Source organism: Xyrauchen texanus, chromosome 1, assembly GCF_025860055.1.
Source record: "Xyrauchen texanus isolate HMW12.3.18 chromosome 1, RBS_HiC_50CHRs, whole genome shotgun sequence".
In the NCBI taxonomy this organism is placed as follows: domain Eukaryota; kingdom Metazoa; phylum Chordata; class Actinopteri; order Cypriniformes; family Catostomidae; genus Xyrauchen; species Xyrauchen texanus.
Window position 1 is genome coordinate 20,642,744 of NC_068276.1, and position 21,639 is coordinate 20,664,382.

General features: G+C 40.4%; 1 protein-coding gene across 2 annotated transcripts in view; it reads left to right on the plus strand.

Moving 5' to 3' along the window:
• LOC127647531 (5-hydroxytryptamine receptor 2C-like) overlaps nt 1–21,639 on the plus strand; it is a 166,378-nt gene that overhangs the window by 130,921 nt on the left and 13,818 nt on the right. For both annotated transcript variants that reach the window (XM_052131808.1, XM_052131817.1), the window contains one exon: nt 8,543–9,175. In XM_052131808.1, coding sequence (XP_051987768.1) covers nt 8,779–9,175 — 397 coding nt within the window. In that variant the 5' untranslated portion in view covers nt 8,543–8,778. The remainder of the gene's footprint in view (nt 1–8,542; nt 9,176–21,639) is intronic.

Sequence of the window (21,639 nt, forward strand, 5' to 3'; positions counted from 1 at the left end):
CAGTGAGGCACTTACAATGGAAGTGAATGGGGCCAATTTTTGGTGGGTCGAAATGTGAAACTTATCATTTTATAAAAACACTTTCATTAATTCTTCTGTTAAAACTCATGTGTTATTTGAGCTGTAATGTTGTTTAAATTTTCATTTTTACAGTTATTTTAGGGTTTTAGGTTTTGATGACATTACATCGTCAAGTTGTAAAATTGGCTCTAACTTTATACAGAAAAGGTTAGTACGTGATTGTATCCCACATAATTCATGTTAACATGCTTATAGTTTGTGTCTTGTGCCTACACTTTTGAAACAGTGATTATTTTAATATTCAAAAATTGGCCTCAATTCACTTCCATTGTGAGTGCATCACTGTGACCTAGAGTTTGTCTTTTTGTAAATAAATGGAGGGGTAAGTCAAAATGAATTTTTGTGGTAAAAAATATTATGCCACAAATGCTGTCAATTGCGCTTAAAGGCGGCATTTATACAGTCAGTATTTGGGAATGACAACCTTATTTACTCATAGGTGTATCTTTGTCACTCTTGTAAATTGCTGAGCTGTGTGAACGTGGCCAAATTGTATTGAACCCGGAATATTCCTTTTAGATCTTAGTCATCATAACTTAGTTAGTTAATGAGCACTTATATGCATCCTAAATGAAATTGCTATGGTTGCTAACAGATAAGGTACTTTAGGATTCTAAAGTTAGAATGTTTCAGTAATACGGCCATAGAAGACTTTTTGAAAATGATGACAATCTTTTGTACAGCTACAGCTCCTGTAAGAAACCTCCTACATTAGCTGAGTTATTAGCTGCCTGACCTTCTCCTGATGAAGAACAGGAGAAATGGACTGATATGAATGGCTTTCTGAACTTGAAAGAGCAGATTGTTGATGTAAAATGATGTAAAAATGTTACACTAGCGGTGCTAGAGATCAATCAGGGTATCATTACAAAGAGACAAAATTCGACTGTGATAATGCATTTTTTTTAACAATATCTATATCTGTATGTACATATATTTACATTGATAGAGTAAGTATTTGTTGTTGTGTTAAGAAGGCCTTTACTGATTCTCTCACAAAGTAACTATTTCACCAGCAAACAGCGAGCTAAGAGAAGAGAGCTGAACAGAAATTGTAAAGGGCAACTGTAAGTGGAGCAGTTTGGCTTCAGCTGTTTATTGTTTGATTTTGTCTTTTTCAAGTGTTTTGAGATGCAATTCATATTGTAGCCCCCTTGAAATATGAATCCAATGACTTCCACAAAAATGAATTTTCAGTTCTTATGCTACAATGTTCCCTACCAGGATATATTGAGACTGGAAATTATTTTCTGTTCAATTAAAGTGCTGAATTCAATGGCTTTGAGCAAATGTCTGTTCAAGCCTGTTGATGACATTCTTAATCTATATGCCACAATTCGGCTCTGTGGATAAGAATATTATTCTCAGCTATGAAATTCAATGCTGAGTTAAACAGAACAATAAATTAAGAGATTTGAGAGAGTCTTTTCTCTGCGTGAGCACGATTGGGGTTCTTTTTGCAAGTACACGCAGAGATCTGGATATGCATATATTTAGTCCCTGCCCATTGTGTTTTTGGGGTTCTCTGGGGATCTGTGTAAGTCTGTTTAGCTTATTTGTGCCAGACCACAAGCATGTGGCTGCTCCAGCTTTCCTCATTGTACATTTGATTTATATTACCATACAAAGCAAGGGGAAGCTTAATATTAGAGTTATTATTCTACACACATTCACAAAGATTCCTTTACTTACATGATGCTGTATGAGTCACTCAATCTAATCTTTGTCCCGCAATGCCTTACTCTAGCTTACCCTTTATTTGTCTCTGCTGATCTCTGTCGACAGCACCAAGACTAATTAACTACTCAGCATGTATTTCTTATCCTTATTTACCCACACACTCAAACTTAGATTTGGCTTAGGAGAACATTTAACATTCCTGTCAGGAAGTAAAAAGTGTTGGTGGTTTTTGGTGGAAGGAAAAAAACTCTGTCCACTCCAGAAAGTTTTCTTCCCAGAATTCCCATTATACGAAAGCTTTTCAGTAATTCACTTTCCAATTCCAATACTTAAGTAGATATCCAATTCTAATGGCTATTCATATGGCTATTTTTATTAATTTAAAGTGATACCGTAGATCAACCAAACATTTTAATTACATCATCATTTACTCACACTCATGCTATCCCAAATGTGTATGACTTTCTTTTTTCTACAAAGCACAAACAAGATTTTTAGAAGGATATCTCTGCTGGTCCATTCAATGCAAGTGGTGTCCAGAACTTTGAAGCTCCAAAAGCACATGAAGGCAGCATAAAAGTACTCCATAAGACTTCAGTGGTTAAATCCATATCTTCAGAAGTGATATGTGTGGGTGAGAAACAGATTCATTTTTAAGTCCTTTTATATTATAAATCTCCACATTCACTTTCACTTCCACATTCTTCTTCTTTTGTTTTTGGCTATTTGCATTCTTCGTGCATATCGCCACCTACGGGGCATTGAGGAGAAATTATAGAAAAAGGACTTAAATATTTATCTGTTTCTCGCCCACATCTATCATATTGATAGACCAAAAGAGCTGAGATATTTTTCTGAAAATCTTTGTTTGTGTTCAGCAGAAGAAAGAAAGTCATACACATCACATAAGCTTACTGCTTTTTGCCTCTTTTGCACATCAGCTCTAGTTTAGATCAGGTTCAGGGACACATACAGTGAAAGAAAAAGAACTGCTCTTCGCATGTACAGAAACACAGACATGAATGTTTGGCCAATACATTGCAGGATGATTAGGATGAGATAGCCTTACCTGAACCCAAATGCCAACCCTGTCTTCAACTTCTAGCTGAACACTGGTCATTACAAGATCAAATGCTTGAATTGCTGAAATGTGCATTTGTCACTGTTTACTTTAGCCTTTCTATTTCATGCTAACTTAACCCAATTTACAGTTTCTTGATTGGTTTCTGTTCAGGCTAATTACCCATTGTTGGAATGCAGAATCTCACTTAGTTTGTGTGAGTGCACTCTCATCCACTTCATTAATAGAAGATGAAGGGAAAGAATGTGTCTGAAGGGAAAAATAGAGAGAGAGAGAGAGAGAGAGAGAGAGAGAGAGAGAGAGAGAGAGAGAGAGAGATAGTGAGAGAGACCAAGATTAGGATTCTCATTAGGTGACATTTAGAGTCATAATCAGCATAATTTACCTGAGTTCATACTTCACTGTCCTCTCTAATAAGCTTACTGCTTTTTGCCTCTTTTGCACATCAGCTCTAGTTTAGATCAGGTTCAGGGACACATACAGTGAAAGAAAAAGAATTGCTCTTTGCATGTACAGAAACACAGACATGAATGTTTGGCCAATACATTGCAGGCATATGGTCCCGTTACTTAGCATTCTTGCATATTGCTGTAACAAGCCCCAGTACTTTAAAGAGGGATAGAGTTACCTTCAAATGTTTATGCCATTAGTGTGGACAAATCTGTCCCAAAGTTGTAGCCATCTTTTTTTTTTTTTAACAATGTCTTTGTCAGAGTTTAGAGAAACTGCTTTATTTTCAACTGCTTTTTTGCCAAGCATTTTCAATTACTGTTCTGTTCAAACGGAGTGGAGACAAGTAGTCATTATCAAGAGATCTAACTTAATCAGCAAGTTTAGCTGTGTCCGAACGTTCTAATATGTACATTCTTTAAGAATGCAGGTGACTAGTAGAGTACATTCCCGGACATAAGGTACTTCATCTTGGAATGTGGACATTGTCCCATGACCCGAATCTATGATGGTATACTCTAGTAGCAAAAATTGCGAAAATAATCTACTCTGATTTTGTCAAATTTAAACTCAAGGAACAACTTTCTTGGTATAAATAGGACTTAGTTAAAAAGGTGCTGCCTGACTCGCAGTCCTCTGCCGTGTTCTGTCATTTGAATATGATATCTTCTCAAATAGTACACTGTATGCTCACTTCCGAATACAAGTTTGTCTGAATATTTTTTGCCTTTATTGAATAATTATGAATACTGAGGATTTGGACACCCTTCTCTTTGGCATGCTATTTAGTAGGGAAATATGCAAATTCGGATGCCAGGTTTGTCTTCAAACAGGCCTAAAAAACTGGCCATAGAAGAAGGCAGGTAAAGCCATGGCGGCTATAGTGCCCCTTGTGGCAATGCTGAGAATGCAATGCATATTTGCATTAAATGTACTTGTTATAAATTGCATTCTGAAATATTTTGCAAGACGCGTTATGTGAAATCATGCTTGCATAGTTAGAAGGTATTGCGTTCACACATGTGGGTGAACAATGTTTCTGATATTACACAGATTTCTACTTAACGTTTTAAAGGCCCTTAATACTGTCCATTGTTTCTTCATCTGTTGAAGCCATAATGCAGCCCATGGTGTTCATTATTCCTCTGCACCCAGTCATCCAGGATCCTTTATTCTTTTATAAGATTTTACAAGACTGCCAATTTGAAGTCTTGTGGGTTTTATGCACTTCACTTATTCCTGTATATTCTTTCATTCAGGATGCTCTTATGTGTCTTGTGTTTGTTTGTGTGTTTGTGGTGGTGGGGGTTGAGTATAAGGTGATTTATTTATTGTAGGGCCATTTTACTTTTTGCTGGTGTTTGCGCTATCTCTGATCTCCAGAGAGAAGGTGAACTACTGAGGAGACTGCTGCGTATGAGGAACATTGCAATTTTATTCTCTCTTCAGAAGCTGGGAAACATGTCTGCATATCAGAAAACTGCTGTTTCCTGCAGTGAATAAACCTATTTCTTCGCTTTGTAGAGGGAAACCAGGTCAGGTTGTGACATGTTTCTCTGCATAACTCACATTTTCTGTTTATAAGAGGCAATCTCTGCAGTTATGAGAGAAATTTATTTTGAGTCACCTTGATTTACTTAGATTAGTTTTGTTCTTCTTTCACTTTACTTGTAACAAACTGCAAGAGGAAACCAATCAATATTTTCATTTCATGGAGAAAAAAATCTGATAATCTCATACTCATTTATGTTATAACCCCATTGACCTTTCAGTCATGGAGGAGAGGGAAAAGGTTTCAAAATCCTAATGCAGCATACTAGGCTGTGTTTTAAAGCTAAGGCAGCCGGCTTAATTCCTCACTACACGGTCAGTCAATGACTTCACATGTAGTGTTTTGCATATGGAGGCCCCTCGTGAGGATGCTGGTTTCAGAAATCTTTTCAAGTAAGGATTTAACTATTCGGTTTTGGATTTTGAAAACTGTGTACCTTTACACATTGTCATAGCAACAACCATCCAGTATGCACTGGATCAAATACACTGATTGAAGACTTACAAGCCTTATGTACATATAGCACAGTTTTTGGTTTTGGTTCATTTAGAGTCTGACATGAGAGAACAAAGTTTTTTTTTTTTTTTCCTAAAAAGAACGTGCTAAAAAGATAAGAGTCATTCATTTGGCAGTGTAGACTCAGAAGAGTAGATTCTTGGCAGCACTGCAGTGAAATTGTAGTGCAGGAAACAATGTCAGAGTATTTTATCTTGGCGTTGCATCCGCATTGGCAGAACAATGTTTTTTCAAGATCCGTTAAAATAACCGAAAGTCCTGAAAATCATTTGGTTCCAGAATTTATTTATTTTTTTAAAGCAGTAAGTTCTAAATAAGAACCAGTTCTCGGTTTCCAGTCCTGTTACAGGGTGCCATAACACCATCTGTAATGTTCTAAAACAATTTCAAGTGAGCTTAGACATAAACAAGCAAATATTTAGCAATTACAATGCTAAGTAGAAAATGGAGTCATAAATTAAAAAATTGGGACATTTTTAAACTAATTACTGCTTTCAACAACTCCTTCAGATGGCATTTTTATTCTTTCAACCAACCATTGAATCACACACAAACAGGTTTTTGGGTAATCAAAGCATTTAAGCCTTCAAAAACTGACCAGATTAAAGCATCTTAGAATGCATGGCCGTCATTTTGTTTTAAAAAGTGTTTGGGACAATTTGGGGTTAGATGATGTCACGAAGTGGCGAAACTCATGAATATTAATTAGGTTATGTGCAGATAATGTAAAATAATCTTTTACTGTTTTAAGAAATAGTCATTCTTGATAACAAATTCATGCATTATAATAAAAAAAATTATAATACATAACACTGCAAGAATGCGCTGACAATGTTTTAGAAGCAGAAAAGCCTTGTTTAATATAACTTTGTCAAATGATCCAGTCATAGTATTTTGAGGAGATGGGGCATCTGAGCTGCGATAAATAAAGAGCTGAACATGTTAAACTGAAGCGCTTGGTGGGTTACTCACCTTTTTTCAAATGCATCCTCTATAAATTACATTAATATGTTATATTAACTACATAAATATAATATCGCCACTTACATCTGCACAGAATGAAGTGAATTTACAGCTTAACATGAACAAGGTGCATAAAACCTTATGAAATCCAGTGCCATAACAATGAAAAGTCTTTAAAAACATAAATAATCGATACCTTTAGCATAAAGAATGACAGAACAGTCTCAGAGGATCTAATACTTCACTGTACTGATTGCATGCTATTATTTCACTAATTTATTTCAGGTTTTCCTAGGTTTAATAAGATGTTACGTTCACATGCACTTCACCGCCTGTGGCACTCCACCACCACTGTTGGGCAGTTGCCACGGTGATCCTAGCAGCCCTATGCCCCTGCCAGGAGCAGCCTGATCTAACATAAAATTCGGCAAGTGCGTGCCAATTTTTCTTTAGACAAAATCGGTATACACTGACCGAATTTGAAAACACTGCCTCCAGAGGTTAAAGTGGTTCAGAGCATATAAACTAGTGTGACATCCATTTATATCCAGGAGAGGTCGCCAGAAGCCAGTTGTAAAAATATTTTTTTTTAAATCAGTGAAGAGAAATGTTATTTAATCTACCCCCCCAGCCAAAAACCCAAATCTAACCCTAACCATTAGTAGAGACAAAAAAATGAATTGTTAGGGATAAAAATTCAACCTCCTTATCACGCTTGTTTTTCTTTATATAAACGTGATTACTTCTTCGTTTGAATGGGGATTGAAATGTGGTTTCCCATGCAACTGACGCAATATGCTAACAGTCGTGCCACGAATGGTTGTTGATCCTTTCTAAATATGTCCGATGGGAGATAGAGCATGTCAGTGAGTCGGCATACTGTTGCCGAACCTAGGGTACTGGACATTTCGGAAACAGCATGCCAACTTCCAGTGTGATCATGTTGCCAGGGGAGGCATCCACATGCTCTGCCCTTAGTGGGGACACTTCTGTTTGCATTTTGCTTTGCAATTTAACAGTAAAGGAGCGCAAGCTGCTCTACAGCAGAGCAGGTTGAGCACACGAATTGGTGCATGAGAACATTGCCAGCTGTCAGTCAACATCACTGATAACAGCTGCAAATAGTACTCATTATAAAAACTCCAGTGTTGAATTGTTAATTATTATAATTCACACAAACTAAATGGAAACTCCTACTTAAGAACTGAAGAAATTTCTTCCTCATTAAATACTTTCCTTTCGAATGCTATTTCAAAAAGTGATGGGGACAAAATTACCAAAGGCAAAAAGTGTCCACCCGTTCCACCAGTAAATGACACCCTTGTTAGTATGTGACACTAACATTGGATTCTGATGTGCTTTGATGCCTTCCTACCTCTATATACAGCCTGTGAACGCTCAGCCGTACTTAGCATGTCAGCATGTTAGGGCGAGATTAATCTCGTAGCCCTATTTTCGGCCCTGTTCACTTTTGGTTGTGTTCTCTTAATTAAAGCATGTATGGTTTGATGTGGCCCACAGAACACTGTAAGTGCTTGTTATTCCCACGCACATAACATGCCATCAGTCTCGGCCACTTTAATGCACAGGCTAACTGATAGGGTGAGCACTGCAATTACTGAAGCTTATTAGACATGCCATTCGGTTCAAGCGCAAAGTGACTGGCTGTACGTGGTGACAATTATCCACTTGTCCATCACAATAATAATAACATTACATCACATTACCTTTGACAGGTGTCTTAAGTTTTTAAGACCTGCTAATTTAATGAGGAGTAACCTCAGATTTTGTCAATTATGGCTCTCAGTAGGCCATTGTAGTGATGTGAAGGTTAGCAGTGACCTGGATCATAGCGTATAATTTTAACTTGGAAACTCAATTAGCCTCTATTACCCTGAGGGCAGGGCGCCACTTGTTTCCAAAAGAGATGGATCTTAACTGATCGTCTGTGTCTCCTTCAATATTATGATGGCGATATCCTAACTGTGACAACTGAAAATGAATTCTGAAAGCTGAATCAAATGTGCTTGTCAGTCACCCTGTATACATAACCTAATGTGACAACACTGTTCATTACAGCCCTTTATATTGTGGGGCTCTGATTACTACTGTTATTTCATCCTAGCTTCTGTCAGTGATACAGTTATAGTTCTGTGTGTCTGTAACCTCAAAGTATATATTTTTGTATTCATCATTCTGTCAATATCTGTGTTTTTCAGATATGGTCTCTGTGAACAAGATCCCGAGGCTCAAACTAGAAACAGGAAATGTTGTGGATATCCTTTACAGAGAAGATTTCTCCTTCACATAGCATTTTGAGTGGATTGCTTCACCCTTTTTGTACACAATTTCCAAAATTCTTTTTTTATAAGTGGCCATCAATGGCCATGACTGGAAAGAGTTCAGACTGATACAGTGGGGATAAAGGAGAGAGAAAGGGAGCCACACTCAGATTATGGGGGCACCTGGCGGGCCAGTTCTGGGTGGGATCGGTTCTACGACATCCTCCCTAGACCTCGTCAACTGGATGGTCTGGCCTGGTAATACCACCGTGAGTCTGAACCAGAGCTTCTTTGGGACTGACTACAGCTTCAATCTCTCTGCATCCTCCTCCTCTTCATCCTCGCCTCATTGGGTGGAAAGGGAGGAGATGAAGGAAAAGAACTGGCCAGCCCTGTTGATACTGGTGATTATCTTCTTGACGATAGGAGGGAATATCTTGGTTATTTTGGCTGTTTCGCTGGAAAAAAAACTGCAGAATGCAACAAACTTCTTCCTGCGCTCACTCGCAGTGGCGGACATGCTGGTGGGCATCTTGGTCATGCCCATCTCGCTCATTAACATCCTGTATGGTAAGCACACAATTCACATTCACTCTGGTTGACATCATCACTGCATTGTGGGTAGATGTTACTAAAGTATTTTATGTTTGTCCATAGACCTATGAGGAACTACGTCCTAATGAGTATAATAATGTAAATGGGATACAAACTTTAACATAATGCATCCCACTAGGAAGTTTTTTATTTCCTATCAAGTTTTGCATTGCTAAATGCCACTTTAACCATGATGTAACATCCGAAGTGGCATTTTCCATTAAGACCCAGGGGCTTTTCACTTGTGCAAGGCAGCCCTTCTCCTCCAAATAACACGGCTCATTATATAAATGGCATAAACATAATCTACTCTGGTTAAATAACATATTTAATTGGTCTCAAAACTCAACAGATGATACCCTTAACTGCTTTATATATATATATATATATATATATATATATATATATATATATATATATATATATATATATATATATATATAAAGAAAAGAAGGTTGATTTAGTGTGGAGATTTTACATGAATTTAATTGTGGATTGTACCAGCAAAGTTAGAAAAGGAAAGTGCCATAGGTGGCAAGACTTAATGGCTTTATAGCTATTGCGAGAGACAGAAGCTTGTTTGGCATTGCTTTGCTTAGAAGCCCACAGAAATACTGCATGTGGCAGAATTCATATCATTTTCCAGTCCAGCCGCCTCTTAGCAACTGAGCTGTCTACTTCAGAGTATTTCTGGCTCTTGCATTCGATAGAGGGGGCCACAAATTCACCTCTCCCCAATCATGGGGGGTTCTTTCAGGATGCATTGTTTACACTCTGTCATGCTAATCTATGGACCGAGTGGGTTAGGCAAACTCTCTCAGACTCCCTTCTGTATTGATTATGGAAGATGTCCTAGCTTTAAATGATCATCACTTGATGTCAGCTGTAGATAGTGCACATAATGAGCTTGCATTTGTCAGTTTGAGAGAAGACGACAATATTGATTAGCAGAGAGAGATATTGATCATTTCAGCAGCCTGCAGACCCTTCGAGCAAAGAGAGCATTGGAAAAAGGCAATTTAGAGGCGAGAGAGAGAACACACCGGCATACATATAGACACATGCGCTCACACAAACCTCACACAGTAAAAGCATCATAAACGTAAGTATGCATTCAAAATACAAAGAGACATTACAAATTAGATCAGCAATTTTAGTGAAAAGTTAACAGAATTTATTTGGTATACCCCTCTTTTGGGTTAATGACAGCATGCACTTCACAAAATTGTGCAAAACCTGATCTAAATGCATGACCATGCATATCCCAGTATAATTTGAGAATGGAAGGAATTAACATTGTAAATGTCACAAAATTGCTTAAAATTATTAGTGACAGTCTAAAGAAAGAGTGCAGAATCTTTGATATTTATTTCTCATTTACTGTATCAACTTTTACTTGTTTAAACTTTTAAACAAAATGCTAAAACTTTGTTTGTGTCCAGGTAAAATGCAGATTTTCATTGTGGCCCTTTGGACCCCACTGTACATATACATAATAATAGCAAACTTTTTGTGTTGTACCCATGGGCTTCTTGGGTTTTGGCTTTTTTCAACCACAGGAGAAAGATACACCGACACACACACACACACACACACACACACACACACACACACACACACACACACACACACACACACACACACTGATTGAATAGATAAAGATGGAGTGGAGGAATGCTGCATATCTGCTTGTTGACATAAGCAGAAAGTCTGTGATGGCCATTACCAGCAAGCTGTCAGAGCAAAATATCATCAACTGTTGGAATGTGTGAATGCGTACATTTACCTACATGCATATGCACACATTCTCATACACACGTAAATAAATGCTTTCACGCTCATAGAGTGTATGAGCATGAAAGCATTAATTTATGTGTGTATGCATTCATTTATGTGTGCATCATACACTCAGGAATGCCTACACTTACACACACACACACACACACACCCCCACACACGTTGGTGCAGCTATCCTAATGAGGCCTCTCCATAAACATAATGATTATAATGACATAATAACTATAGAGTCTAACCCTAAACCTGACCCTCACAAAAAACTTTCTGCATTTTTAGATTTTCATAAAACATAGTTTAGTATGTTATTTTTTTAAGCGATTTGAATTATGGGGACACTAGAAATGTCCTCATAAACCACATTTATAGCATAATACCCAAGTAATTACCAGTTTGTAACCTAAAAAAAAGTCCTCGTAAATCACAAAATCCTGCACCCCACACACACACACACAAACTGACATAAAGATTATTTTCACTGCAGTGGATTTGACAATGATGGATTTCGCTCTCCTCATTTCATTTACAATGTCTAAAGGTGTGTGTGTGCATGTGTGTGTGTGTGTGGGGGGGGGCAGACATCGTGATTGAGCTGGCATGAGACTTTCATAAGAAACAACCATCTGACCTTAGAGGTTGATTCAGTCAGTTTAATCTGTGTGTGAGTCGGGTTTTGAGCTGCAGTGTATCATACCAAAAAGAGTTGAAAAAGAGGCTGAGATTTGAGGTTTATAATGGAGTGGCATGGCTTGTTCAAACTCATTACTGTCTGGAGGAATATTTTTGTGGATCAGAGTGAGAGACAGCGAAAGAGGGACAAGGATGGAGTCAGATAGGGTGATGAGAATAACATCACAGAAAAGCATTAGAGTGATTATGTTTTCACTTTGGGAAAATACAGTTTCAGTATATGTTTAAGAGATTGATATGGAGCAGATCGAAAAAAGAAAACATATTTCTCTACCCTGTCCCATTAATAGATACTTTAATACTGCAAACTGCAGCACAGATGTTAACAACTAAATGATAGCACAGCAATAACGATTACATAATTTTGTGGAGAAACCACCACTTTTTTCTTATACAAAGACATACATAGTGCACTGCAACTCACAGTAATAGTATTAATATTATTCATTTACTTGGCGAAGAAAAACACGTAAGAGCTGTAATGTTGTTTATTAAAAAAAGTGATGCAAAGATGCTGCAATATACTGTATTATATGAAATTATGAATAAGAGAACTCATGCAAGATTAAATGCAAAGGCAAACAATGCAGCAAGATGGAATACATTATGAAGACAATCCACATAAGATCAGAGAGTTTTTTCAAGGAATGGAAGGCATTGATGTAGCAATATAATTGACATGTTAAGAGAACCCATATGAGAAAATATGTTTCAGATTTAGAAGACATTTGATGCAAATGAAATACACATTAGGGGTGTAAATCTCAAGTTTTGTCATGATACAATCTTATATCGATTCTCTAGCCAGCGACCCGATGTTTGCTGTTACCTCAATGCTTGCTGCGATGTGAGTTCGACACAATTTGATTCAGGGGCCTGTGATCAGTGTTCGAGTTGAGGGAGGGTTTGGGGGGTCCTGGCCCCCCGATAAGAGTTAAGGGACCTCTCACAAGGCCAAAATAATGTAACCTGGGCAGTCCCCTGCTGTTTAATCAAAACTAGAAAACTAGAAAGTTTTTTTTTTTTAAATGTTTGCGGTGACACAACGCAACAGTCCATTATCAGTTTAATAAATAATCCAAAATGAGACTTTTTACAGAAATTGTCATAAAATTCAATACATATCTGAGTATTCTGAAGGCACTTACAGATGATGACAGACTGACACTGGCAGAGTAAATTGTCATTTTCATCTCACAATAATTGTAAGATATATGATTGTTGGAACTTCTAAATTACTAACATTAAATAATATTTTATCTTAGAACTAAACCATTGCTAGAGGTTAATTAATATGAACGCAGTTAATATGTGCACAGTTTTGCTGTTAAGTTTTATCTAACACTACATGCTAGCTTACTATCAAACACTTGTAAAGTTATCACATGGATGCAATGTTGAGAAATATCTTAGTCTATTTGCTGTGCCTGTGACCAACAGTTCTCCCTCAATAACTTTAAATACATAAGCCATACTTATGCACGGTGATGATCAGAGAAAACAGTTTAATTGGCTTATATCAACAATTATTGAGGATCTACATCTTATTTATAACTCAAAAATACACTATACATCTTAGCCACGGTGACCAATTTATATAGAAAAAAATTATAGTATATTATTGTATAAAATTATTCTGTGAAGTTTTGGTAGGTATTCACTTATGGACTCTTGGGAATCATGTGTGCATCTGTGCGTCATGTGTAAATGAGGTACACAGTCTCATGCTTTAGCGGCTATCAAATATTTTTCTGCCGCCCTGATCTGTTTTCTACCACGATACCATCATCTTTCCCAGCATTAATGCTATTGATCCATTAGAGTTGCTGAGTGCCAATTCTGAGAGACAACTTAGCAGAGAAATTATTTCAAGCGTTGGGGATCTCCAGAACAAAATCTCAGCTGAATCAGGTAAGTATGAATGTGGTGTTTGTGGTCAGGTAAACATGTACAAACAACCCTGTTGTTTTGTAAGAGAAACTCAAGATAAAGGAGATAAAGATAAAGTGGGGTAGGGTGAAAGTAAAGATACTATCAGTCTGTTATTACAAAGATTACAATTATTAGCTAGATGGTGGGTGGGTTATCATTGTAAGGACCCCCCTAGAGCTCTGACTGTATTAGAACACCGCATGGCCACGTTAACACAGCAGCAGAATACAGTTGTCAGACCTGTTTTGAGTGCTTAATACGGTAACGTTCACACACAGTTTGTTTATGTACGAGAGTGACAACCGCATTCTATAAATGTAACTGACACCTGCTAATTTTCAGGTCTCACAACCGCAACCTGTGCTGTGAACAGAACCACACTGGAGAAATAGTTGTTAGTTACAGAGCCATGCTGCACTGTGCATGAGTGTGTCTCGTGTATTTTATGTTTGGTTTCGTTAACTCATGGACATGGAGAAATAAGCTGTATCATCTGAAGACCAACCACTGTCTTCCACCAGAGCTGCACAACACAAAAGCTGCATTCTGCACACTATTAAAAAGCATTCAAAGCCACTGTTGGTTAATTATGGTCTGATGAATGAACTCGTGCCCCAAATGGACACATTTATTTAATAACGTGGCGGGGGAAAAATAACAATTGCTTTGTCACCGTGCGAATATTCACTTGAGTTTTAAATGGCTTCGTATGAGTCCATTGTTTTGATTTAAAAATGTGTGTTTGCTATGCAAAGGTCTTTAGGCTAATGCAAACAAAACTGGATGGCTCCCATTTTAGTCAGCTTTCTAAACCAGTAGCATGTCTGATGCAACGTGTTGCGCTGTTACACATCTCTTTCCTATTTTTGTCTGTCTTTGGAGGTTAAAATATGTGAACTCTTAAACTAATATCAAACTATAAGTAAGACTTGTAAACAAAGACAATGATGTTGACAAGGCACTGTTGTTGTCTGTGGGCAGGTTACATAATTTTATAGTCAGTTAAATTATAGTTTGACTTTTAAGGCACTGGGAAAGCTGGCTTATCTTAAAAGCTGTTCTGAGAGAGGATCTGAGAGGGGTTCCCTCATTGCCATGTTGAAGGAAAAGGGAATTAGAGAGCCCACATTTATCATTGAGCCCTTTTACATGCACACCATTATGCTGAATACTCCCAAAAATCAGCTGTTGACGCCTGTACTGGGGCAGCAGCGAGTCTCTCCGAAGACTGACGGCCGCTAGGCTAGGGAGGAAGAACGTCCATGGTTCACACTTCTTGCGAACGCAACTGGGGAAAGAGCGCACGTCTTCGCCTCAAAGGAGGGGAAAGGCGCTATGTACAAGCGATACACCCAGCCAGCTGACCCGAACGTACCTGTTTGTGTCACCTGATAAAACACGGGACGAAACTGGCTCAACCCTGAGGTGATAGAACCTTGCAAAATTGTTAGGTGTTGCCCAGCCCTCGGCTCTACATATGTCTGCTAGCGAGGCGCCATGGGACAAGGCCCAAGAGGCCGCAACACCCCTGGTAGGGTGGGCTCGCAGGCCAGCAGGGGGCGGCACGTGCTGGGCGTGGTATGCCATAGTGATGGCATCAACGACCCAGTGGGCGATCCTCTGTTTGGCGACAGCGCTTCCCTTCCACTGTCCGCTGAAGCAGACAAAGATCTGCTCAGAGCTTCTAAAGCTCTGCGTGCGATCCAAATAGATGCGAAGAGCACGCACCGGACACAGCAACGCCAAGTCTGGGTCTGCCTCCTCCTGGGACAGCGCTTGCAGATTCATCACCTGATCCCTGAAAGGAGTCATGGGAACCTTGGGCACGTAGCCCGGTCAGGGTCTCAGGATGACGTTAGAGTACGCCGGACCGAACTCTAGGCACAGTTCGCTGACAGAGAATGCCTGCAGGTCCCCTACCCTCGTTATGGAGGTGAGCGCCGTCAGGAGGGCGGTCTTCAGAGAGAGCGCCTTTAGCTCTGCTGACTCAAGGGGCTCGAAGGGAGCTCCCCGAAGGACCACGGAGAGGTCCCATGAGGGCACGAGGCGCGGCCTGAGGGGTTTAACCTCCTCGCGCCTCCTAGGAACCTGATGATCAAATCGTGCTTCCCTGCATACTTACCGTCCACTGCATCGTGATGTGCCGATATGGCGGCAACATACACTTTCAAGGTGGAGGGGGACAGCCGTCCCTCCAACTTTTCCTGCAGAAAGGAAAGCATTGATATGACTGTGCACCTCTGGGGGTCTTCACCTTGGGAAGAACACCACTGAACAAACAGACACCACTTCAGGCTGTAAAGGCGCCTCCTTGAGGGGGCCCTCACCTGATTGATCGTGTTTACCACCACAGGTGGTAAGCCACTTAAGTCTTCCGTGTCCCGTCCAAGGGCCAGACATGGAGATTCCAGAAGTCCGGTCGCGAGGAGCATGAGGTCCGAGAACCAAATCCAGAAGGGCCAGTAAGGGGCCACTAAGAGGACCTGCTCTGCGTCCTCCCTGGCTTTGCACAACGTCTGTGCAAGTAGGATCACTGGGGGAAACGCATACTTGCGTAGCCCCAGGGGCCAGCTGTGTGCCAAGGCATCTGTGCTGAGGGCAGCCTCGGACAGAAAGTACCACAGTGGGCAATGGGAGGATTCTGGGGAAGTCTACCTGTGCTTGGCCGAATCGACTCCAGATCAGCTGGACCGCATGAGGGTGGAGCCTCCACTCTCCCCTGGCCACAACCTGCTGTGACAGCGTGTCTGCTGTGCTGTTGAGGTAGCCTGGGATATGAGTGGCTCACAACGACTTGAACCGATGCTGACTCCAAAGGAGGAGACGGCGGGCGAGTTGTGACATACGGCGAAAGCATAAAGCCGCCTTGGCGGTTCATATACACTACCGTAGCTGTGTTGTCCATCCAGAACAACACATGCTTGCCCCGGATCAACGGAAATAGCCTCCTCATAGCAAGTAGTACAGCCAGCAACTCGAGGCAGTTGATGTGCCAACGCAGTCGCGGACCAGTCCAAGGGCCGGCGACTGAGTGCCTGCTGCATACAGCGCCCCAGCTCCGTTGGGAGGCATCTGTCGTGACCATGACGTGCCTGGGGACCTGGCCTTGGTGAACTCCTGCCCATAGGAATACTAGGTCTGACCAGGGGCTGAAAAGGCGGCCATAAGCCTGCGTGACAAGGACGTGGTGTTTGCCATGGCGCCATGCTTGTCTCTCGACTCGGAACTGTAGCCAGTGCTGAAGTGGTCTCATATGCATCAACCCAAGCGGCGTGACCATCGCTGAGGATGCCATATGCATCAGGAGCCTCTGAAAGGATTTGCAGTGGGAGCTGAGCTGTTTGCATACGTTCAGTCTGAACACATGCAAACAGCTCAGCACGGACTGCACATGCTCGTTGGTGAGGTACGCCGTCATTGAGACCGAGTCCAACTCCATACCAAGAAAAGAGATGCTCTGAACCGGGATGAGCTTGCTCTTTTCCCAGTTGACCTGAAGCCCCAAGCGGCTGAGGTGCCTGAGCACCAGGTCCCTGAGAGCACACAAAAGCGTGGAAGCGGGAAGTCCGGTTCCAGGGCGCTGTACCTGCCAAAGAGAACCGGTAGCTGGCGGTCGTGATATCGACGGACAGGGAGACTGGAAATAGAGCCAAGGGGCTGACGAAACTGCTTTTTTTTGAAAATGTAGGTACCGGCAAAATGAAATTCACAAGAAAATAAGGATTCTCCACCCGCTCCTCCAGCGGGGAGGGAGTGGTCTGCTTACCAGCTCCCGTAGTGCAGTTTCCTGAGTCCCTGGGCTGTCTGTATCAGGGGTGATTTGAAGCCTTCTTGGGGTTCTTGGCGGCCGGCCGTGAGGTGGGGGGTGCCGTGACCTTCGTTTCCCGGAGGGCGAAGTCGGTCGCCGTGCGCAGCTCCTGCATTAGACCCGGGTCAGGACTACCCTCGTGCAGTTCTCTGAGTGCCTTGGCTTGGTGCACTTGCAGGAGTGCCATGGAATGCAAGGCAGAGGTGGCGCGTGCGGGCAGTGAAAGGTGCCAGCCACGAGCGCATGAGCTCATCATGCACCTCTGGGAAGAAAGGAACTGGGGCGGAGCATTGCGTTTTGGCCCCGGGGGGGGGGTCGCGGAGGGTTCCACTCCAACCCGAAACTTGTGGCTGCCCGGGCAAGCATGGCTGTCAGCTCCGCGTCAGACTGAGCCACCGCACCGAACCCGCCCTCCGATACCGCGATCAAAATGTCATCGTCGTGAAACCTCGCTCCAGCACTTGGTAGGAGCACAAGAGCGTGACGGGGAGTAGTAGGTCCGTGGGGGATTGCCCGGCGAAGAGGCTCCCACTGATATCCCCATATGACCCCCAGTGCTAACCGACCATGCCTCATACCCGTAGGTAGAAGGACCGAGTCAGGGAGCCGCTGGGGTGGCTTACGCTCTTATGAGGGCAAGCCGCGACAGCAACATAGCCATGGTCATGCCCTCGCAGTGAGGGCATGAACCATCCACGAACGCCATCTTTGCGTGGGTGGCACCCAGACATGAGAGGCAGCAAACGTGGCCATCAGATGGGGAGAGACATCGACCGCAACCAGAAAATACACACAACGGAAAGACATCTTGAAAAAGACACTTCTCATTTGCGCCACTCTTTTAGAGAAATATCACTCTTTTATTTGTGTTTATATATATATATATATATATATATATATATATATATATATATATATATATATATGTATATATGTATATAGGGATATAAATATATATAAACAAATTTATTCACTCCGTGGATTTTTTTCTCTGCTGATGAAGCACCCAGGGGCATGTACAACGTAGTGTGCGAGGGGGAGAACCGCTGGAAAGTGCGGTAGATCCAACAGTTTGAAGAGATGAATTGAGGTGGTAGAGGAATTCAGCTCTGTGACTTGCTCTCTCTCGGCTCCGAAGAAGATATCTGATGTGTGATTGCAGCGTCACTCCTTTTATACCCGTATGTCCGGGGGAATGGCAATTCCACTCGTCAATTTTCATTGGCCTTTTCTCAAGATCAGAGATGTCTGGGCTCCGCAGGAGCGACCCCTAGTGTCAACTCACTGACACAATGTCGAGTGAGTGACAGATAGGGAACAGAAAACAAAGCACACACACAAAAATACAATGTACAAATTGTAGTCATGTTCAAAATCTTGTGCTATACTTTTTCCTTTCTACCATTGATTGCCACTGAAAAACACCCCCACAGCATGATGCTACACCATGGTTCACCGTTGTGATGGTATTGCACAGGTGATGAGCAGTGTCTGGATTCCTCCTGACATGACGCTTGGAATTGAGGCCAAAAAGTTCAATCTTCATTTCATCAGAACAGAAAATCTTGTTTCTCACAGTCTGAGAGTCCTTTAGATGCTTTTTTTTTTTTTTTTTTACAAATTCCAAGCAGGCTTTCATGTGTCTTGCACTGAGGACAGGCTTCCTTCTGGCCACTCTGCCATAAAGCCTAGATCGGTGGAGTGTTGCAGTGATGGTTGTCCCTCTACAAGTCTCTCCCATTTCCACACATGATCTCTGGAGCTCAACCAGAGTGACCATTGGGTTCTTTGACACCTCTTTTAACAAGGCCCTCCTCCCCTGATTTTTCCGCTCTAGGAAGACTCCTGGTTTTTCCAAACTTCTTCAATTTAAAAATCATGGAATCCACTGTGCTCTTAGGAAACTTCAGTGCAGCCGAAATTTGTTTGTAGCCTTCCCCAGATCTGTGCCTCAACGCAATCCGGTCTGTGAGCTCTGCAGTCAGTTCCTTTGACCTCTTGGCTTGGTTTCTGCACTGATATGCATTTTCAGCTGTGAGACCTTATATAGGCAGGTGTGTTTGTTTCCAAATCATGTCCAATCAATAAAATGTGCCACAGGTGGACTCCAATCAATGTGTAGAAAAATGTCAAAGATGATCCAGAGAAATGGGAGGCATCTGAGTTTAATTTCCAGTGTCAAAGCAAAGGGTCTGAATACGTATGTCAATGTGACATTTCAGTTTTCAAATTTATCAAAAATCTCATTTTGCTTTGTCATTAAGGGGTATGGAGTGTAGATTGATGTGAAAAAACAATCATTTAAAGCCTTTTAGCATAAGGCTGTAACATAACAAAATGTGAAAAAATTAAGGGGTCTGAATACTTTTTGAATGCACTGTATGTCCCTTTTTCTGTACACCCCTTCCAACATTCCTCACTTTTTCTCAGAACCATTCTGCACAGCTTTTCAGGAGTCAGATAATACATGTGCAAGGTTTTGTACTGAGTAAACTTTCCTCTTGCATCTCTTATGTACCACCCTATTTGTAACCATTTGTCACCACAATCCCTCCTCTACATCACAATCAAGATCTGTCTGCCTTACAAGTCTAAGATTGCTGCAGGGATTCCTAAAGATCCCATTAACATTTCTGTAACAAACTGCTGCTTTATGACATTCAGGAGGAAGCCTGTCAAATGTACATTTCTGATTATCATGATCATTCACGATATATCTAGTGGTTAAACAATCTCTAATTTAATATTTCCAAAAGTTTCCTTTATTCCTGAGGTTATAATTTGAGTAAGTCTGAAATTGCTATTAAGACCACATGATGAAATAAATCACCAATTGTATGAATTCCAGAACTGTTCTATCCTTTTCAGCATACTGGTTTTTCCAAATAGATATTTTATGGTTGTACCAGAGTGAAGCATAGCATTCAGAGGTGGGTAGAGTATTTTTATTTATTATTATTATTTTAAAAAAGGAATTACTCAAGTAGAAGTAAAAGTACTAACATAAATAATTACTTAAGAGTAAGAAAGTATCCAATTAATATAATACTCAATTAGTGAGTTACTCATTACTTTCACATGTAAAATAGACATTTACTCCCCTATATTCCATTACATAACACACATTTAACTTGTATTACAGAATTATTTTTATTATTATTATTAATGGAAATTCATTCACCATCATGTTTTTCCAAACCCGTATGACTTTCTTCCATGCAACACATTAAGTAGATATTAGACAGAATGTTAGCCTGAGTCACTGTTTACTTTCAGTAAAAAAAAAATTCTATATACTATGAAAGTGAATGGTGACTGAGGTGATATATAGGCAGCATAAATGTAATCATTAAGTTGTTCAATCAATATCTTCAAAAGTGATATGGTAGGTGTTGGTGAGAAACAGATCAATATTAGTCATTTTTTGCTAGACATTCTTCTCCCTGCCCAGCAAGGGGTGATATGCAGAGAAGAATGTGAATGACCAAAAACAAAAGAAGAAGAATGTGAAGGTGATCTGTTTTTCATCCATACCCATCACATTGCTTCTGAGGATACTGATTTAACCACTAGAGTCTTATGGATTACTTTTATGCTGACTTATGTGATTTTTTTTTTTGCTTTAAATTGTTGGCACCCATTCACTTTCAATATTATATAGACCAAAAGAGTTGAGAAATTCTTCTAAGAATTTTCATTTGTATTCAGCAGATGAAAGAAAGTCATACACATCTGTGATGGCATGAGGGTGAGTAAATAATGAGAAATAAACTTTTGGGGTGAACTATCCCTTTAAGGGCACTTGTCTGATCTGGATGAATTTGTCAACAAGAAGAGAGGTTTGGAAATATTTCTAGTAATTATTACAGAGAAAACATGAGCATGAGCGGACGAGAGAGAGACAATTTACTGCTTCATTCACTCCTGCAATGTTTTATTTCATGCTGAATGTATTAAATTACTTTTTGACAAATCATTACTTGATTAAAATATCATAATAACAAATAGAGAGGCAAAACAAACAGATACATTTTAAAATACACTCTTTATTTATATGTATACAGAATTTTGCCATTAAGCTGAAGAATTCTTTATTTACTAAATAATATTATAATAATATTTTAACTCAGGAGACTGCACACAGTGGAAATGATAATTATGTGGATGATTTAAATATTCGGTTATAACATGTAGGTTAGGATAATTTGTTCGGATG